At 38.1% G+C, this 18907-nt stretch overlaps 3 protein-coding genes across 3 annotated transcripts; 1 reads left to right on the forward strand and 2 right to left on the reverse strand.

The window, feature by feature from the left end:
* The first annotated feature begins 7058 nt into the window (after window positions 1-7058).
* Window positions 7059-10622, forward strand: LOC103931836 (putative receptor-like protein kinase At3g47110). Its single transcript, XM_048591713.1, has 4 exons — window positions 7059-7767; window positions 7966-9747; window positions 9891-10296; window positions 10391-10622. The coding sequence occupies exons 1-3, from the start codon at window positions 7059-7061 to the stop codon at window positions 10268-10270; spliced, it is 2871 nt and encodes a 956-aa protein (XP_048447670.1). The 3' UTR covers window positions 10271-10296; window positions 10391-10622.
* A 233-nt stretch (window positions 10623-10855) lies between these two features.
* Window positions 10856-11509, reverse strand: LOC125480686 (aldehyde dehydrogenase family 2 member C4-like). Its single transcript, XM_048591714.1, has 4 exons — window positions 11444-11509; window positions 11267-11356; window positions 11012-11140; window positions 10856-10870 (listed from the first exon to the last, which is right to left on the reverse strand). Exons 1-4 carry the CDS (start codon window positions 11507-11509, stop codon window positions 10856-10858), a joined length of 300 nt encoding a protein of 99 aa, XP_048447671.1.
* A 2673-nt stretch (window positions 11510-14182) lies between these two features.
* LOC103931831 (protein TRIGALACTOSYLDIACYLGLYCEROL 4, chloroplastic) lies at window positions 14183-18615 on the reverse strand. The gene is made up of 5 exons (XM_009341360.3): window positions 18344-18615; window positions 17137-17383; window positions 15838-16219; window positions 14928-15250; window positions 14183-14553 (listed from the first exon to the last, which is right to left on the reverse strand). Exons 1-5 carry the CDS (start codon window positions 18613-18615, stop codon window positions 14356-14358), a joined length of 1422 nt encoding a protein of 473 aa, XP_009339635.2. The 3' UTR covers window positions 14183-14355.
* Window positions 18616-18907: the final 292 nt, after the last annotated feature.

Consider the following 18907-nt stretch of genomic DNA (forward strand, 5'->3'; position numbering starts at 1 on the left):
TATCGACCACCTTCTAACACTGGTCTGTGCTGAGTACCTTTGGAGGGGTTACCACAGTCATGGATGGTTGTCGTGGTGTTGGAGCCTGAGGTGGTTTCTCTTTTGGTTCAATTAGGACAATGCGTGATTCATAATGGTTGCACAAAACCATTGGTCCATCAGTTTCTTCAGCACTGGAGTCTGACATAGATTCGACTATGGCTTGTCCTGACAACTCTATAGGTGGTTCGTTTGAAAATAGATCAATCTTAAGTCACGGCCGAGAGTTCTGCTTTGGGACATGTTGTATTAGAATGAACTAAACATTCCCTTTTGCTTTGCTCTTGGGCAAATGAGCATCTACCATGCCAACTGTCGTTGAAGAGAAGGGATTAACGTCAACAGTCATCTGTTTTTCAGGAAATTTTAGCTTGCCTTTATCAATCCAGCTATTCAATAGCATCACGAAACATGACGCAGTTGTTTGTGGTATGCTTATTCGAGTTGTGGTACTTATAATACATTTTTTTCTTTCAGCTCTTCAGCCTTTGGCATGTTATGTCCTGGTCGAAGTTTGATGATCTTTGCCAGTAATAAATGGTAAAAAATTGCATCGGCCTTGGTGATATTAAAAGTATAAACTTTTGATGTTTTCACTGTCTCTTCAGAGGCCGAGCAAGTTTTGGCATCCTTGGAATTAATTTGAGCCAAAGCCTTGCATGCGTACGGTTTATCTATCACTACCTCAGCCACGTCCACACTGGCGTACTCGGAATCATTGCATTCGGTCGATGCGTAGCTAACCATGGGATTCTTGTAAATCATTCCCCAAGATGGAGACTTCGAGATCTTTTCTTCTCAGAGCAAATAATCATATTGCTCGACGTGCTGGGTCAGTTCGTACATATCTCGAAAGTCTGACCCCTAAGAATTTCTTTTTATATTCCATATCCAGGTCGTTCAAAGCGATTCTGACGAATTCAACTTTAGGGAGAGGTATTCGGCACCAATTTTTGGCCTCATTAATTATTCCATTGGTGACTCGTCAAATGTTTGAGTCATCCTAGCCAGTGATGAAACTGACATTTCAATCCCTGGCCGATAAAATTGTTCTTGGAATTTTTTGAGCAATTCATCCCAACTTTGGATGGAATTGGGCAGGAGGTTGATGTACCAAGCAAATGCCGAACATATTAGCAAGAAGTTGAATAGTCACAGTTTATGGAAGTTGCTATTAACATCTTCGCATTGCGAAGTGAACCGAGCCACATGTTCTAACGAAGACAGGGACGATTCACCAGCAAAAAGGTTGAAGTCTCAGATTTTGAAACCTTTAGGATATTCAAACTTCTCTACATAAGTTAGGTATAAATGGATGAACTTTGGGAACTTCGGCCCCTTTTTCAAAGCCGAATCAATCATTCTTTGGACCTCGATCACATTGACTGATGTTGTTTCTTCTCTCTGATCGAATCCATCTGATATGTTGCTTGATCCTCTCTTTTTTTCCAAATCGATCATTTTGAGTAAAGTAGATCTTATTTCAGCCTGTAGCATTGATACCAGATTACCCTTAGGTGGAATTTGCTGAGAACGATCGATGGGTCCATCGTTGTAAACTTTGCGAACCAACAGTTCGAGCATTTTTTTGTGTGCCTCACCATTACTATGTATTACTTCAAGTATGCTTCTTACTTCTTAACTGAAAATCTGAGATTGCCCTTCAAGTCTTCTCCAAAGAAAAGATCTAGTCGACGGATCAGAACCTTCACCATCATCCTCATCGCAATCTTCGATTATTCCTTCGACAAAAATTGCTTTTGTCGCTCTGGTGGTGATCTCCGCATCCGCTGAGATTAACTTCTTTTTCTCAGCGTGTCACACTCGTCGCTTTGGGTGTGATGGCTGCAGGAGGATTCTGTGCTTGTGACAGCCCATCATGATCTGGGTTTTGGACCATAGGTGGAAGGTTAGTCACCAATTTACCCATCCTATTTTCTTTTTTACTAACCATGTCTCAATGATCATGAACTTCATAGCTTCAGCAATAGGTCCCACAGGGCGTGCCAAAATATTGACCTTAAAAACTACCAAGCCTATATGGCGCCCAGGCTGAGTAATTAATGAGCTAACTACGTCCTTCGGTTGATGTGGGGAGTGCCAACTCGTCGGCCGAGCTCAGCCGAGGAGTAAAATGTGTTGATGCTTCATTGAGTGCACTATTGACTTCTTGATCTTGTGACTTCGGCTGAGGAAAGAACATGTCTTGGCCTTCGGCTTCTAGAGCCTAAAGACAAGGCTGTTAGTCTTGCGAAGTTCACGAATCGTCGGCACCGAGTTCGGTCACAGTGATTATATTCGTAAGAGTATAAGCACGTCGAACCAATACCAAACAATATGGACACAAGTACTCAAAAGAAATGTATGTCTTAAGGGTAAATGTGGTTCAGCCGTCAAAATGCTGAACTCTAAAACTTACTTGTGAATATCCAATCATAAAACAACTCAGCATTCAATGTGCTGAGCCTAGTAATCTGTAACACCTTACTTCGCCGAGAAAGCTAATGAAATGACCTCTGCCAATAAGGATTCAAAAATCCTTCTTGACCGAGACTTAGATAAATAACCAGTTGGCCTCGACGCAATGCTATTTATCCAAACTGAAGGTGCTCTGTGATCGGCTGATTTTCATCAATAGTGTTATTTATCCAAACTGAAGATGTCATCGGTTGCCTTCACAGTGCTGTTTATCCAAACTAAAGATGTGTTGGCAGAAAAAGAAAATAAAACTCCCAAGGTGTTTGAGAGGTTTCGCGTAGAGCGAGAGTTTGCGCAGGGCAGTTTGTGTGTTGAGTTGGAGGGCCTTTCAATAATGCACTCCCCTCCATATATATAGCAGCGGACCTATTCCTGGCCAAACCAAAGTTGTATTCGGACTAAAACTCCCAAGCCTAATTTGATTAGGATTTAGCCAACCCGAGTTCCAATAGGTTTTTGAACCAAGCTCCATAATGAACTAGGTTCACTCCCGTCTCCTCAACGCCTTCAACTCTGAAATCCCCTTGTTGTATCAGGACTCGACTTATTTGCTCTTATCCAGATCAACCCTTCTTACAATAGGACTCAGCCGACCTGATTAGGCGGCTTGTGACCACTGGACCGCCCATAGCATTTTTGGAAGAGCCTTGGACCGAACATAAACCTAAGCTCGGCCCAATAATATTATTTTAGAACCAAACAGAGACTTATCCCACTTCCTATCCCCTTAGTGTAGATTGTATCGTTTGTTCAATATAATTCCAGATATTGTAAGAAACTAAAAGAGACGAAGGATAAGTAGAAGCCAATGAACCTAGTCCTACAAGATCATGTGACAAATCAAAGCTCTCAAAACCAATTAATTGTGGAATATGCAAACACCATGCTTCTATGTGGACTGTGTAGAGAAGGACATTGCAGCTCCAAATCACCTTATGACCCCGAAGCAACTTTAATAGTAGATCCAACAAAACTCAGCCAGATTACACCAAATCAAGCCCAAAACTACTAAACTCTCCTATGGCAAGGTCAGGCAACTCACTGAGTTTCTGGAATTATTACATGCACAAAACTAAAATAAAACAACAAATAATAAAAAATAAAAAAAAACAAAAAGCTCAATTTACTCCGCAAGATCCTCCAATTGATGGCCTAGTTTGAATTTAATTTATTTTTGGAAAATATAGTACATTGCACACCGGTGCTTCACTGATGCAAAAGTCCAGTGGCTGTTATTTCTTAGTCAGTTCGAAGCCACACACAACTTGTATTAATGATTTTTTTCTTTTTTTCGTTTTTGGTCAATTAGTGATATTTTTGTTTCCAACGGAAGAATAATAATTAGTTCCAAGTTCAAATGGTGTACAATTAAAACTATGCAGTTGATATACAATTTCCAGTTAAGAGACCCTGTGATGGACTCTGCTTTGTAAGATTTTTTTGAGATAGGAATTTTGCAACACTACAAGAGACAATTAATATTGGTCACATTTTGAGAAATTTACAAAACCAAATATAATTATATTATCTGTGCTCTAAGTTTCCAAGACTCTCTGTTGGCATGTTTGTTACCCTATGAGTAACTTGAAATTGGATATTGGAATTTGCCTTAATAAATGTCAAAATATTTTGGATAATAGAGTGAATTCGTCAAAAAACTTGAGAATTTAAAATCGAGATATAAGATTTTGGAATCTCCTTCAATAATGACATGACTAATAAAGTAATAAGTATAGACAATTAATAATTGATCAATGAGATGCTTAAGGACATATATATATATATATATATATTTTTTTTTTTATTTTCCAACGGTAGCTATAGTAACTAGTTAGTTTCCATTCCTGGAAGAAGTCAGGGTTCTATTAGAAAATCAATTGGTAATATAAAGAGTAACTCAATTACTTATACACACATGTAATGTCACTTTTTTCCCCGATGTTGGATTCATAGTACTCTCAATATTCCTTCTTGGCTAATATATTTTCCACACAGGAAGTTGAAGCTGAAGATAGATGGGTTCTTTATGCCAAATAATTAGTTCTTGTTTTTCCCGAAAAGTAACAGAACCCCTAATACGGCACAAACAACAAAACAAATAATGGTAAACTGATATCAATCTAGAGCAAATTAAATCCTGAAAAAACAAACCTGCTTTGTACTAATTTGAAAATGAAAGAAAGTTTTTGTTAAAAACCATACATACAAACGAATTATAAAAGCTAAGAATATTATTCAATTAATCGAAACAAAAGAGAACACTACAAATTCATCAAAGATGACATAACCCATAGGAATACATTGTCTGGAAGAAGGAAAAAATAAAAAAAATAAAAATTTTATGAGCAATAAAAGAATTCTCAAATTTGAATCATGAATTAATAAAACGACAAACTAATTACCACACCAAAATATCTTGTAGCTAGTTTTGTATCTATTTTTAATTTCCAAGGAAGGATAGAAAAAGTAGAGGCGTAGACTTAGACTTCATTTTATTGGGTCAAGTACTGTTAATTCTCTCCTACTGTTGGAAAATTCCTTACATACCTAGCTTTGCATCGGTCTAATATCACTGGCCGACCATACTACCACTGTTTCTTAACGTACAAGCTTGGAATACACGTTCAAGCCAGATTCTAGATCAACAATCTAATTTTCCCACTAAGATCCAATCAACCGTATACGGAGAGAATGAGCTAAAGCCAACTCTGGATTGGTGGGGAAAAGCACTCCTATACTCCCATCTCTATCAACACATGAGGAGAGATATAGGAAGGAAGGTGTATGTAAAGTTTTAGCCGTTGGTGAGACCAAAGATGTGGCTCTCGAGTTTGAATCATGCACTATTGCTCCAAGTCTCAGAAACCTACGCTCAAAGTCATGGCTCAAAGTCATGTCAACTGAACTGACACGCACTACAAGTCACACACAACTTGTTTTTTTGCTCAATTAATATTTTTTGTTTCCAACGAAAAAAAAAAAAAAATTAGTTCCAAGTTCAAATGGTGTACAATTAAAACCATGCAGTTATATACAATTTCCAGTTAAGAGACACCCTGATGGACTCTGCTTTGTGATGGTTTTTTGAGATAGGAATTTTCCAACACTACAAGAGACAATTAATATTGGTAACTTTTTTGAGAAATTTACAAAATCAAATATAATTATATTATCTGTGCTCTAAGTTTCCAAGACTTTCTGTTGGCATGTTTGTTACCCTATAAGTAAGTTGAAATTGGATATTGGAATTTGCCTTATAAATGTCAAAATATTTTGGATAATAGGGTGAATTCGCCAAAAAAACTTGAGAATTTAGAATTGAGATTAAGATTTCGAAATCTCCTTCAATAATGACATGACTCATAAGGTATTAAGTATAGACAATTACTAATTGATCAATGAGATGCTTAGGGACATATATATTTTCCAACACTAGCTATAGTAACTAGTTGGTTGCCATTCCTTGGAGAAGTTGGGGTTGCACCAAAAAATCAATTAGCAATTTAGAGAGTAGCTCAATTACTTATAAGCACATGCAATCACTTTCCCCGCCCCCCCCGGGGGATGTAGGATTCATACTACTCTCAATATTCCTACTTGCCTAATATATTACTTTCCACACAAAAGTTGAAAGCTGAAAACAAATGGGTTAATTATGCCAAATTAGTTTCCTTTTTTCCCGAAAAGTAACAGACCCCCTAATACGGCACGACAACAAAACAAATAGAGATAAACTGATATCAATCCAGAGCAAATTAAATCCTAAAAGTCCAAACGTGCTCTGGTACCAAGTTAAAAATAAGAAAAAGCTTTTGTCAAAAACCATACAAACAAACGAAATATAAAAACTAACAATATTACTCAATTAATCGAAAATAAGAGAACACTATAAATTAGCCGAGATAACATAAACTGTAGGACTACATTGTTTGAAAAATAAACAATTTACGAGCGTTAAAAAAATTCTCAAATTTGAATCATGAATTGATAAAACGACAGACTAAATTACCACATCAAAAATATCCTGTAGCTAGTTTTGTATCTACTTTTAATTTTCAAGGAAGGATGGAGAAAGTAGAGGCGTAGACTTAGACTTCATTTTCTTGGGTCAAGTACTGTTAATTCTCTCCTAGTGTTGGAAAATTCCTTACATACATACATCGGTCTAATTTCACTGGCCTACCAGACTACCACTGTTTCTTAACGTACAAGCTTGGAATACACGTTCAAGCAAGATTCTAGATGAGAGATATAGGAAGGAAGGTCTCGAGTTTGTGTTATGCACTATTGCTTCAAGTCTCAGAAACCTTTGCTCAAAGTCATGTCAACTGAACTGACACACACCACAAGTCTTTTGTCAACTTTCACTTTCAATAGTTCTGGGAAATTCAACCATGCCTCAATGAATACGATAGTGGTGGGGGTGGATCCACTACGATAGTAGTGACTATGGTTATAAATTGGATTCTGCTAAAGCTCCTAGACAAACAACCACCATTCTTTAAATTTGTGAGTTAAGGTTCGCACCAAACGGTATCACCATGGGCCTTTACAACTCCATTTCTGCTCTTGTTTTCGCATCCTTCTGTATGCATGCTCTCATTCTTCACTACTCTTGCTCTCCTTCTTTATCCCTCCCCGGAAATGAGACAGATAAACTGGCCTTGCTTGAAGTCAAGGCTAGCATAACTCATGACCCTCTTGGAGTTTTATCTTCATGGAACAAAACCAACCATTTTTGCTATTGGCGTGGTGTCACGTGTGGTCATCGTCACAAAAGGGTAACGAGTTTGGACCTTGAGTCCTCAAAACTTGAAGGCTCCATAACACCCCATGTTGGAAACTTGAGTTTCTTGAGAGTAATGTCTCTGAGAAATAACAGCTTCAGCAATCAAATTCCTCCACAAATCGGCCGTCTACACAGATTGCAAGATTTATGGCTGGCGAATAACTCACTCAGCGGTCAAATTCCAACCAACTTATCACTCTGCTCTCAACTCCAGACAATCCGTCTAGGTTACAATTTGCTGGTGGGAAAAATTCCTGAGAAGCTCGGCAGCTTGTCAATGCTAAGACTAATCACAATTCACGGGAACAACCTTACAGGAAGTCTTCCTCATTCTTTTGCTAACTTATCGTCACTCGAAACAGTTTCCGCATCTTATAATAGTTTGAGTGGAAGTATTCCTGATATTTTTGGCAAACTGACCAATATCACATTTCTTGCATTGGATGAAAATAGGTTGTCTGGTACTCTTCCTCCATCAATCTTCAATAAATCTTCTAGTCAGATTCTTTAGTATGGAGGTAGCAACCTCCAAGGGACCCTGCCTGCAAACTTAGGTATCACCTTACCAAATCTTGAATACTTTGATATTGGCAGTAACCAATTTAGCGGATCAATTCCCGTTTCATTGTCCAATGCCTCGAATCTGTATTACCTTTCAGTGACAGAAAACCAACTACATGGAAAGGTCCCTTCTTTGGGAAATTTACAAGGGCTTGTGCGATTACATCTTGCTTTCAACAATCTTGGAAGTGGGGCACGTGGTGACTTGAGCTTTCTATGTGATTTGACAAATGCCACACGTTTGCAAGTCCTACGACTTAAGACAAATAATTTTGGGGGCATGTTACCTCAATGCATAGCTAACCTATCTTCTTCTCTTATAAGCTTCGTTGTATCTGCAAATCAAATATCTGGAAGTATTCCAAAGGGGATCGGGAATCTGCTAAACCTAGAGTGCCTATTGCTGTCTAAGAACCGGCTTTCAGGTCACATCCCCCACACTATAGGAAACCTTCAGAAATTATATGAGATAAATATGGGTAGAAACTCTCTTTCTGGGAAAATTCCATCATCTTTTGGAAATTTAAGCGGATTAACTGAGTTATATTTACATGACAACACCCTTCATGGAAATGTCCCTTCAAGTTTAGCTGAGTGTCGCAATTTGATCATATTAGCTCTTCAGATTAATAACTTCAGTGGTAGTGTATCCGAAGTCATTCATACTTCCTCTTCATTTACTGCTTTAGATTTATCGCAAAATCAATTCACTGGTTCCCCTCCCAAACAAGTAGGACACTTAATAAATTTGTGGTACTTTGATATTTCTTACAACATGTTATTTGGTGAAATTCCGTCAAGTTTTGGGAGTTGTGTAAAGATAGAGTATGTAAGCATGAAGGGAAACCTCTTACAAGGGAATATTCCGCCCTCTTGGGGTTCACTGAAAGGAATTGAAGAATTATATCTCTCTCGCAACAATTTTTCTGGCACAATTCCAGAATTCTTGGAGCGTTTTCAGTTTTTGCAGTCACTAGATCTATCATATAACAAATTGGAGGGTGTGGTACCAACCGAAGGAGTTTTCAAGAATGCATCTGCCACAATAATAGTAGGAAATGCTAAACTTTGTGGAGGAATACCAGAGTTTCATTTGCCCAAATGCAAATTACAACATTCCCATGAGAGGCGATTGAGCCTAACCTTGAAGCTGGTTATCTCTCTCGTTTGTGGGCTTCTTGGACTCATTTTTGCACTATGTTTCCTGTACCTTTATTGCTCAAAGAGGGCAAGAAAAGAGCATGCTTCAAGTGATTCAGAAAAATTTCTCAAGGTGTCGTACCGAAGTCTTTTAAAAGCTACCAATGGATTCTCCTCCATCAACTTGATTGGTATGGGCAGTTTTGGGTCTGTTTATAAAGGAGTACTTGACCAAGGTGAAACGATGATTGCCGTCAAGGTACTCAATCTCGTTCATCGTGGGGCTTCCAAAAGTTTCGCTGCTGAGTGTGAGGCCTTGAAAAATATTAGACACCGTAATCTTTTAAAGGTACTCTCAGCATGTTCAGGTGTCGATTATAGTGGAAATGATTTCAAGGCCTTAGTTTATGAGTTCATGGCTAATGGGAGCTTAGAAGAATGGTTGCATCCAACTCAAAATATTGATGAGACGGATGAGAGGCCGAGAAGCTTAACGTTTTGTCAAAGGTTAAACATTGCTATTGACATTGCTATGGCATTGGATTATCTCCATCATCACTGCCAGACGCCAATAGTTCATTGCGACCTCAAACCCAGTAATGTGCTTCTCGATGAAAATATGACTGGACATGTAGGTGACTTTGGGTTGGTAAAATTCCTTCCCCAAATTTCTGAAATTGACTCCAGTCACCAATCAAGCTCCACCGGAGTAAAGGGAACAATTGGTTATACTCCTCCAGGTGAATGTGCTTTCTTTCATCGTGAATTTCTTTATTTTTTTTTTCTCAATATTTATTTTGATTGTCTCAAACATGACATAAGACCTTTTTGAGCACTTAAAAAATTAGAATTTTTTTTTTTTTTTCCAATTGTGCAAATGCAGAGTACGGTGTGGGACATGAAGTCTGGAGGCAAGGTGATGTGTACAGTTATGGTGTCCTCTTGTTGGAAATGTTTACTGGAAAAAGACCAACTGATAACATGTTTCAGGGAACGTCAAACCTTCATAACTTTGTCAAGGCAGCTGTGCCGAAAGTTGTACAGATTGTCGATCCTCTTCTTGTTCTAGAAAGCTTCGAAGGGGATATGAGCGCAAACAATCGCTTGGATCACAATAGACAAACCAATCGCAACAAAATTGAAGAAAGCTGCTTGGTTTCAATTTTAGAAATTGGTGTTGCTTGCTCTGCCCAGTTGCCTAGAGAACGGATGGATATTTCTGATGTTGTGGCCGAGCTGTGTCGTATAAGAAACAAATTATGAGTTAATAGAAGATGTCAATTGACCATGTAAGTACTGCTTCCTTGTATATCTAGTTAGATTTTACATTATTAGCTAGAATTCCAAGCTAATAGAATATGTTTTTGTTGTTGTTGTTCGCAGGCAAGCGCGTCACCCATTGATGGGTGATCTCTATGAAATCGTGTTCTATAGTAGTCCATATATGCACTTATGTTCTAATAATCTGTCATTTCTATTTCACTTAAAAATTTACCTACCACATTCGCTCTTTTTTTGTTCAAGAAACCTCAATAGTATGAGGGACATTTTGTCACATTAGAAAAAAAATAAAAAGGTTACGCCTGTTCCACCTTCATTATTTCAAAATTTGTACTTAAGCAACTCCTTTATCATGTATGATTTGAATAATTATGTGAGACAAAAGATCTCTTGCTACTTTCTGGTTGTGGGCGCATTGCACTTATCTTCTTACAAGACAAAGTCCTACACTTACATCCCAAGTTCATAGTTCATTTGCAGCTGCGGTGGTATGTGTGTATAGACCTGTAAACAGGTCGGGTTTATCGGGTTTGGGTTGGGTTCAATCCGACCCGTTAAGTTATCGGGTCACCCGAACCCAACCTGTTAAGATAACGGATCATCCAAACCCAACCCGTTAATCTAATAGGTCACTCGTTAACATTTTTTTTTTTTTTTTTTTTTTTTTTTTTTTTGCATTCCAATACACTTACACATATTAACTGTGGAAATTATGAACTTCACCTGGTTGAAAAGGATTCCCAAGAGAGCAAGATCAGCAGCCATATTTATATCAGCATCATCAAAAATCACAAGGGGTGATTTGCCTCCTCGTTCAAGTGAAACTTGTTTCAGATTGCTCTTTGCTGCAGCCTGCATTATTTCAAGAACATGCGTCAACATTACAAATCACAACATGGCGTTCAAGTATTGTCATTGAATTTCGTAACAAATTTTCAAATAAAGGATGCAAATTTGAACGAAAGAAAGAGAATTTACTTTGTCAATGTCCATATGATGGCTGATGGCAACACCAGCAGTCTTTCCAAATCCGGTTATGACATTGAACACTCTGTTAGGAACACCAACCTTCATAAGAATTTACAAGAGAGAGTCAACAATGGCAAGCCACATTGGCAATAAACACAAACAAACGCAGAGAATGACTGAGCTTACCAACTTAGCCAGATGCGCACAGTATAATGCAAATAGAGTTGTTTGCTCAGCAAGTTTGGTGGCCATGGTGCAATCAGCAGCTAGGCCTAAGAGTTTATTTTTTTGTTGTTAAGGTTTTACTGAAATTACTCAAACATTCTCAACTAACAGGTACTAACGGGTCTAGCGGGTTGACCCAAAGTGACCCGTTATTTAACGGGTTGTTACCAGGTTCACCCGTTAGTGACCGACCCGTTAAACATCCACCCAAATACTAATATTAACGAGTCAGGTCGGGTCGGGTTAACGGGTCGGGTCCAAAATGCCAAGTCTATATGTGTATACATTCCCATGCTGAGGTGATATGTATGGTCTAGTTCGGTTCGAGTCAGTTTTTCGATTTAAAATTCCAACCCTAGGTTGATTAAAACTCGACTATGATGGTTACAATAGTTAACTGAGGAATGAATGTCCTATTCATTTGAGGTATCAATTGGCAATTCATCACCAACTATCAATGGCCTATTCATCACCAATTAGTGGATGGACATAAATGTCTTGTAACACTCCCCCTTTTACGAATTTCTCAGTTGGGTAATCACAAGAACTCCATGCCAAAGCCTCATCTTTGTCTCTCTCAAAATATGTATGCTCTTTATAGGGACGAACTGGAAAACCTAAGTAGGGAGAAAAACTAATAGTCAGCATGAGAGAAACTTTCTACTCCTAGGGATTTCTCCCCCTAGAACAACAAACCCTTTAGGAGGACTTCCATGATTTCAGGCATGACATGTAAATTATGTTCACCAACACATTAAACATCGACACGATAGGGCTTACATGGCCATATGGCATGCACCATGTCTCACAAATTGTACACATAGCATCTGACTCATCAAAACTGGACGAGTCGTCAAGAGGACACATGTCAACATCTGGCAGAAAGGAATTTTTTATTTTAATTTAAACGATTGATTTATTTGATTTATATTTATTTAAATCAAATATTAATTTATGCAATCAAATCATGAATCAAGACACAAATCAAGTCTTGGTTATTTTGTCAATTAATCAAGGCCACGGTCAAGGCCAAATTTATCCTTAGGCAAGACTTTGAGAGTCTATAAATACAAGGCTCCAAGACAAAGGAAATGGCCCAAAAAATCATTCACACCCAAGACACTAAAAATCTAAAACTCTGAAGCTTTCAGGCATCCAAATTCTCAAACCCTTAGAAGAATTTGGATGTGTCAAGAAACACGTTATCCGGTGAATTCCCATGACACTGGGTAGTTGTATTAGATTGGAGTATTAGGCATGGTTGGAAACTTCTTCCAAGGAACTAATTCTACCATCTTTAGGTTCACTGGGAGGTGTTAAACAATTAAATCTTTTTCACAACTTATCAGGCGTGATTCCTGAGTTCTTGCAGCATTTTCAATCACTACAATATTTGAACCTATCTTATAACAATTCCGAGGGTGTGTACCAATTAATGGAGTCATCAAGAATGCCACTGCTACATCAGTTGAAGGAACTAGTGAACTTTGCGGGAGCATTCCTAATTTCATTTGCCAATATGCAAACTTCAACATTACAGCAAGGGAGGATTGAGCCTTGAAATGAAGTTGACAATCTCTCTGCTCTGGGGGATTCTTGGAATCACTTTTGCATTAGCTTTTTCGTACTTTCAATGCTTACAGAGGAGGGAAGAAAAGGAATGCACTTCAATTGATTCAGACAAATTTCTCAAGGTGTCTTACCAAAGTCTTCTAAAAAGCTATTGATGGCCTCTCCTCTACCAACTTGATTGGTGCTGGCGGTTTTGGTTCTGTGTACAAGGGGTACTTTAGAAAAGCGAAACAGAAATTGCCTTCAAGGTACTTAATCTTGATCCTCATGGAGCTTGCAGACGTTTCACTGCCGAGTGTGAGGCCTTGAAAAATATTAGACATCGCAATCTTGTGAAGGTACTCTCAGCATGTTCGGATTCCAATTATCTCAGTGATGATTTCGAAGCCTTAATTTATGAGTTCATGGCTAATGGGAGTTTGGAGAACTGGTTGCATCCAGCTGATGAAACAAATGAGAGATCACACATAAGTTTTTCTCGGAGGTTGAGCATTGCCATCGATGTCGCAATGGCCTTGGAGTATCTCCATAATCATTGTCCAACACACATAGTTCACTGTGACCTGAAACTGAGCAATGTTCTCTTCTCGACGATGATATGGTCAAACATGTAAGCGATTTTGGGTTGGTAAGATGCCTTCCGGAAACTTTTGGAAATCAATCGAGCTCTACTGGACTAAAAGGAACAATTGGTTACGCTCCAACAGGTGAATATACTTTTTCTTAAATATTTCTTCTCTATCAAGTTTCACACAAGCCATGTACGTTAATTGTTGGAAAATTGAATTAGCTAGGGTTTGTGATCAAATTATTTTTGGATCGTGCTTTGCAGAGTATGATATGGGACATGAAGTTTGGACACAAGGCGATGTGTGCAGCTACGACATTTCTCTTATGTGGAAATGTTTACAGCAAAACGACCAACGGATAACATGTTTCAAGGATCTTCGAACCTGCGTAACTTCAACAAGGCATCTGTGCGTGAACAAGTGGTAGAGATTGTCGATGTTCAAGAACATTATGTTACCGGTGATCAGATGAACGCTAGTCATCATCACTTTAACGAGGATATCACCACCACCGGCATCAAATTTGAAGAAATCATTGTTTCAATTTTGGAAATCGGTGTTGCTTGCTCGCCGATGACAAACTGTTCCCTTTGATCAATAAACACAGTATTACTCAAATCTTTGTAATACAGCTGGAACCGGAATCCTTTTCGCTTTCTACTGTCTAGCTAAATTACGTAAAAGCGATACATATCAAAACATGCATATCCAATTGTAAATGAAAATCAGGAGTTAAAACTCAAATAAGCGCAACTCAATCATCCCTTCTTTTCTTTTTGGGGAATACCAAGCAACGACCTTCCCTGATCGTAAAAGTCTCAAGGAGTAGCTCAAGCTGTATATGAAATCCTCAATATGTGGGCCATGTTTCCCGGGCAGATGGTCGAGCGCAACTCTGGAATCCGCTCTAAAGACGATCGGCCCATACACCTACAAAGGAAAGGTATAGTATCAACAACAATTGGTTTTTCATCCCAGTAACCAAAAAATTTACCCGTCACGCATGTTAGTAGCCATATAAAGGAGCTCGGCTTTCATCCTCACATTCTAAAGTTTTACGTTGATCTAATAGTCAGACATTATAGCGCCTGAGCAGTATAACGACTCTACAGATGCATCAGCAGAAAAATGAATAGATTTGATACTCAAAATCAGACAGGGAAGACACGCTTCCGCAAGCACCAATTAGCAAAAACTATAGCATGCAGGTTTTGTAACACATTGTGCATAACGGCATTTAAAAAATCTCTTACTACAACTAAAGGTTCGAAACACTTAAAAAGTTAAGGTATGAATAGAAATACCTGCTGCTGAAAGATTAGATTGATCCTAGGGGAGGACATCGGATCTTTTGCACTATTAGTGTTGGCCGAGGAACTCTTCAAACCATTAATAACCCTTTTAGCCAAAGCTGAAGCTGAACAAATATCCAGGCGAGCATCTATCCTGGTCAGATCACCAAAGAGCTCTCTAAATTTCCCGTGCTGGTAACTATAGCAGAGAGATCCAAAAAAATCAGCACTGAATGGACTTCTCTTCTTATTGCTCCTAGAATTGTCCTCGTCTCCCCTCATATCAACTGCCACTGGGTTGTACCCATCCTGAAACCAGGCTGTGCAGCTTCCACCTAAAATATAATGCCACCATTGGCCAGAAGAAACAAGTGAGAAATTGCACAATTTCATTTTCCAAACAAAAGGGAACTACATCACTAACACTAATTAGGTTGACTACCCATTAATTTTGACTATTATAGAATTTCGTATCTAGTCTTCTCTGGTGCAAACATTAGGAAATGGTAAAAGTAAAAACCTTGAGAGACTGCATACTGTCAGCAACGGATCTGGACTCAAACACAAAATAAAAATATTGAATTGTTCTATTTGAATTTTTGTCTCTAGAATTATCTTTTATTACTATTATTTATAATGTTTCTTTTACTTAAGTCATACCTACAACCACAGAACAGATGAAAGGAGGTGACATACTCTTTACGTGCACTGGCCTTAATATAATAATGTACAAAACTACACATACACAACACAAATGAAACTAAGAGCCAACAAAACATGTATAAATGTATAAAAACAGGCAAATGTATAAGCTAAAATTATAAGATATTGCACCTGAGGGACTATGAAATTTCTGGGAAAAAAAAAATGTAATGAGATAATACAAGTTATCACAGATAATATGAGTAACTTGTAAAATTACCAAAAATTCCAGATACTGCAGCATGAGGTTCTTTAAGACGCACATCATAAGATGGCCGCCAAAACCAACCCTTTTCTTTTTGTATCATGATGTCTTTTTGTGTCTCCTTTTGCCTCCAAAGATCTTGGCTTTTTTCATAAGAAAAGGCAGCCTTTGCACACACTCCAGGCATTAGAGAAGTAGGTGCCTCACCATCTATGGAATTAACTGCTTGGGGATGACCACTATTTTTATGTACACCAACGCGGTACCGCAATCCAGATTCAGAAATGAGTGATGACATGTCTAAGGAAATTGACTCAGGCACATCCCAGTAATTTCCTTTATGGTCAACGAATAGTTCAGGCCATGCAGCCTCAAGTGTAATATCATGGTAAGGAAGCTGCAAACATCTTATAGGTTGAGAAAACTTCCTAGTACATGGTTCATAATTTAAACAGGAAGACAAATGAAAAAAATAAAGGTACAGACATGAACATTTTCACTAAAACAGCTTATGCAGTGTAGCATCTATGTTCGGGGCAGTGCATATGTGCAATGTTATCAAGTCATGTAACCTATAAGTAACCTATAAATAAAGTGGTAAACAGAAGAAACTTGTAAATTAAGATGTTTGAAGAATGTTGATATATATAAGCTAAACCTATATTCGAGGTATGTTCAGGAAAAAACTGAAAAAATTGTGGCTTCATTTTGTCTCTAAGATTGGATTGAAATTGACAATCCACTATATTCAAGGTATATTGACGAAAGAACTGAAAAATCATTTGCCTCTATCTTTAATATACATGCACATAGTAGTTTATCGATTCCATTCCAATCCTAGAGACCAAACGAGGCCTTACTTTTCAACAATTAAAAATTAGGAAATAATACTTTAAGATTATACATGCTAACAGAATCTGGTATGTCTATTTACCTAGTAATGAGACCCACCACATGGTTGTTTAAGGCCATTTCATGTTCAAGTGATTAATAGCTCATATAGATACATCCCTAGAATTACTTATGTTTAACTTTAATTCCTATAAGAGAAACTTTTCATATGAAAGAAAACAAATCGCAGTTGGAAGGTATTACAACCTAGCATGAACAAAGCCCAAGAAGAACTTTAAACCTACCAACTCCAATCTGTAAACAAATCATCCACCTACCAATAGTAATTGTAAAAAAATGAAAAGATTGACACTCATAAATCCCTCAAACTCGCTTCACGAACCCGGCAAACAAAAGATAAAAGGAATTCTGACTGTTTAAACAATTGGATTAAAAGTCAAAACTAGGAAAGCAAATGTGTACCTTGTGAAAGAGCATCAATTTGTTGCGGCGTCCTTTTTTCTCACCATGCCCTTCTGTGCTCAACTTTATGGATGATGACGGAGACAAAAGAAGCTGTGTGCATAGTCCAAACGAATAAAGTGACTTGTCGAAGACATGCTTCGCCACATCTTTGAATGCAGGGACCTCCATCTCATCATTAGTAAATTCAGCCTTAATAGAAGAAAAAAGTTTCTTCGGGCGGAACTGCCCAATTAATCCAAGCCACCTATTCTCATGAAGATCATTTAACAAGGGAATTAGTATGTCGGACAACAAAAAATGCTAGCCAGAGTTGATAAATGTGAGAGATGACTTTGGTGTAAGCATGGTAACTCATAATTCACTCCTTCACAGGAAACATGCTCAGGGAATTAGGACATTAAACTCAATGCATTTGGATCAGTAATTTCACAAATTCAATACATATACACAGTCCATTCATTAGCTAGGACATTGTTCGAATTTCAAAACATCAAGACATAATATTTTCACCCAAGAAGCCCCATAAAAAGGATGTATAATCCCAACCAGAGCTCCGATAACCCGGATAGGTAAGGAAACCTTGACGCTCTGGAAAAACATGAAACCCCCCTCACGAATCAGTACAATAACAAGGCACCAAAAACTTCATGCTTCATGTGATATACCACTAGAACTAGGCTAAAAATTTGTTTGGTTTTCAAGCTTTCCACTCAAACTCTCCTTCTCACATCATTGTCACGTAATAATTTATAATCCAATGTATATCCAATCTACCAATATCTTCCTAAATATCAAATATAGCACAAACCAAGCCTATAAACAGGGAGATAGAGGGTCTTTATCAGTTGTTAAAATAAAAATTGTTGAATAAAACACGAAATTCGAAAACAAAAGCTGCATATTCATTTCTCAGCAAATAGGAGATAAATTCTCTTTCGCTTTTTTTTTTTTTTTTTTTTTTTTTGCTTCACCCAATTCAACCCTATAACAACAATTTCGATTGCTCCTCTCCAAAGTTTCCCAGCAACGAAACAAACAACAAACGAATCACACCCATTTCCCAACATTTTCCCAGTAACCAAACAAACCACAAACCAATCCACGGGAACACACGACGCAAAACGGAATATAATATAAAACAAATTTGAAAAAAAAAAAAAAACCCAATAGGCAATAGCTAAGCAAAGCCGTTGTAGCAGTGTACCAGTTAGAGGTAGCTGGTCTGAGCAAGAGGGACTGGAGAGAGAAAGAACCCAATTCCTTGTGAGAAGTGGGGGAGTAGGAAGGTATAATACCCAAAGGGAACCCATTTCCCAGAAGAGAGAGTTGCTGAATCCTGAGGGCTCGGCTGGCTCGAGCGCCGTCGAGAGGAAATGGGTCGCCGGGAACGGCCTTGGCGGAGCCCTCAAGGGTCTGAGGCGACGAAACGTTCAAGTCCCAGAAGGCTGAGTCCATTGCCGTCCTCAGGTTCGCCATTGTTGGCTGTCGAAAGAGTGTGGGAGTGCGAATTCTTTTAGGTTCTGGTTTTGGTTTTGGGGTTTAAGCGGTGGGTTTGTGATTTTTATTTGTCGCTTTCTTTTACTCCTTATCTGTCTTCAAATGAGTTTGAATATGAGAAACAAACTATAAAAAAAGAAAAAAAAAAAAAAACTTCAAAACTTTGTATTTAATAAAAAATTATCAAATAACTTTATTTAATGATAAAAACAAAAATATAAATATAAACATACACGCCTAGTGCATCCCCCAACCCCCTCCCCTTCCAAAT

The sequence above is a fragment of a genome, unplaced genomic scaffold, assembly GCF_019419815.1.
Source record: "Pyrus x bretschneideri cultivar Hongxiangsu unplaced genomic scaffold, Pyrus_bretschneideri_v1 Contig35, whole genome shotgun sequence".
Classification (NCBI taxonomy): Eukaryota; Viridiplantae; Streptophyta; class Magnoliopsida; order Rosales; family Rosaceae; genus Pyrus; species Pyrus x bretschneideri.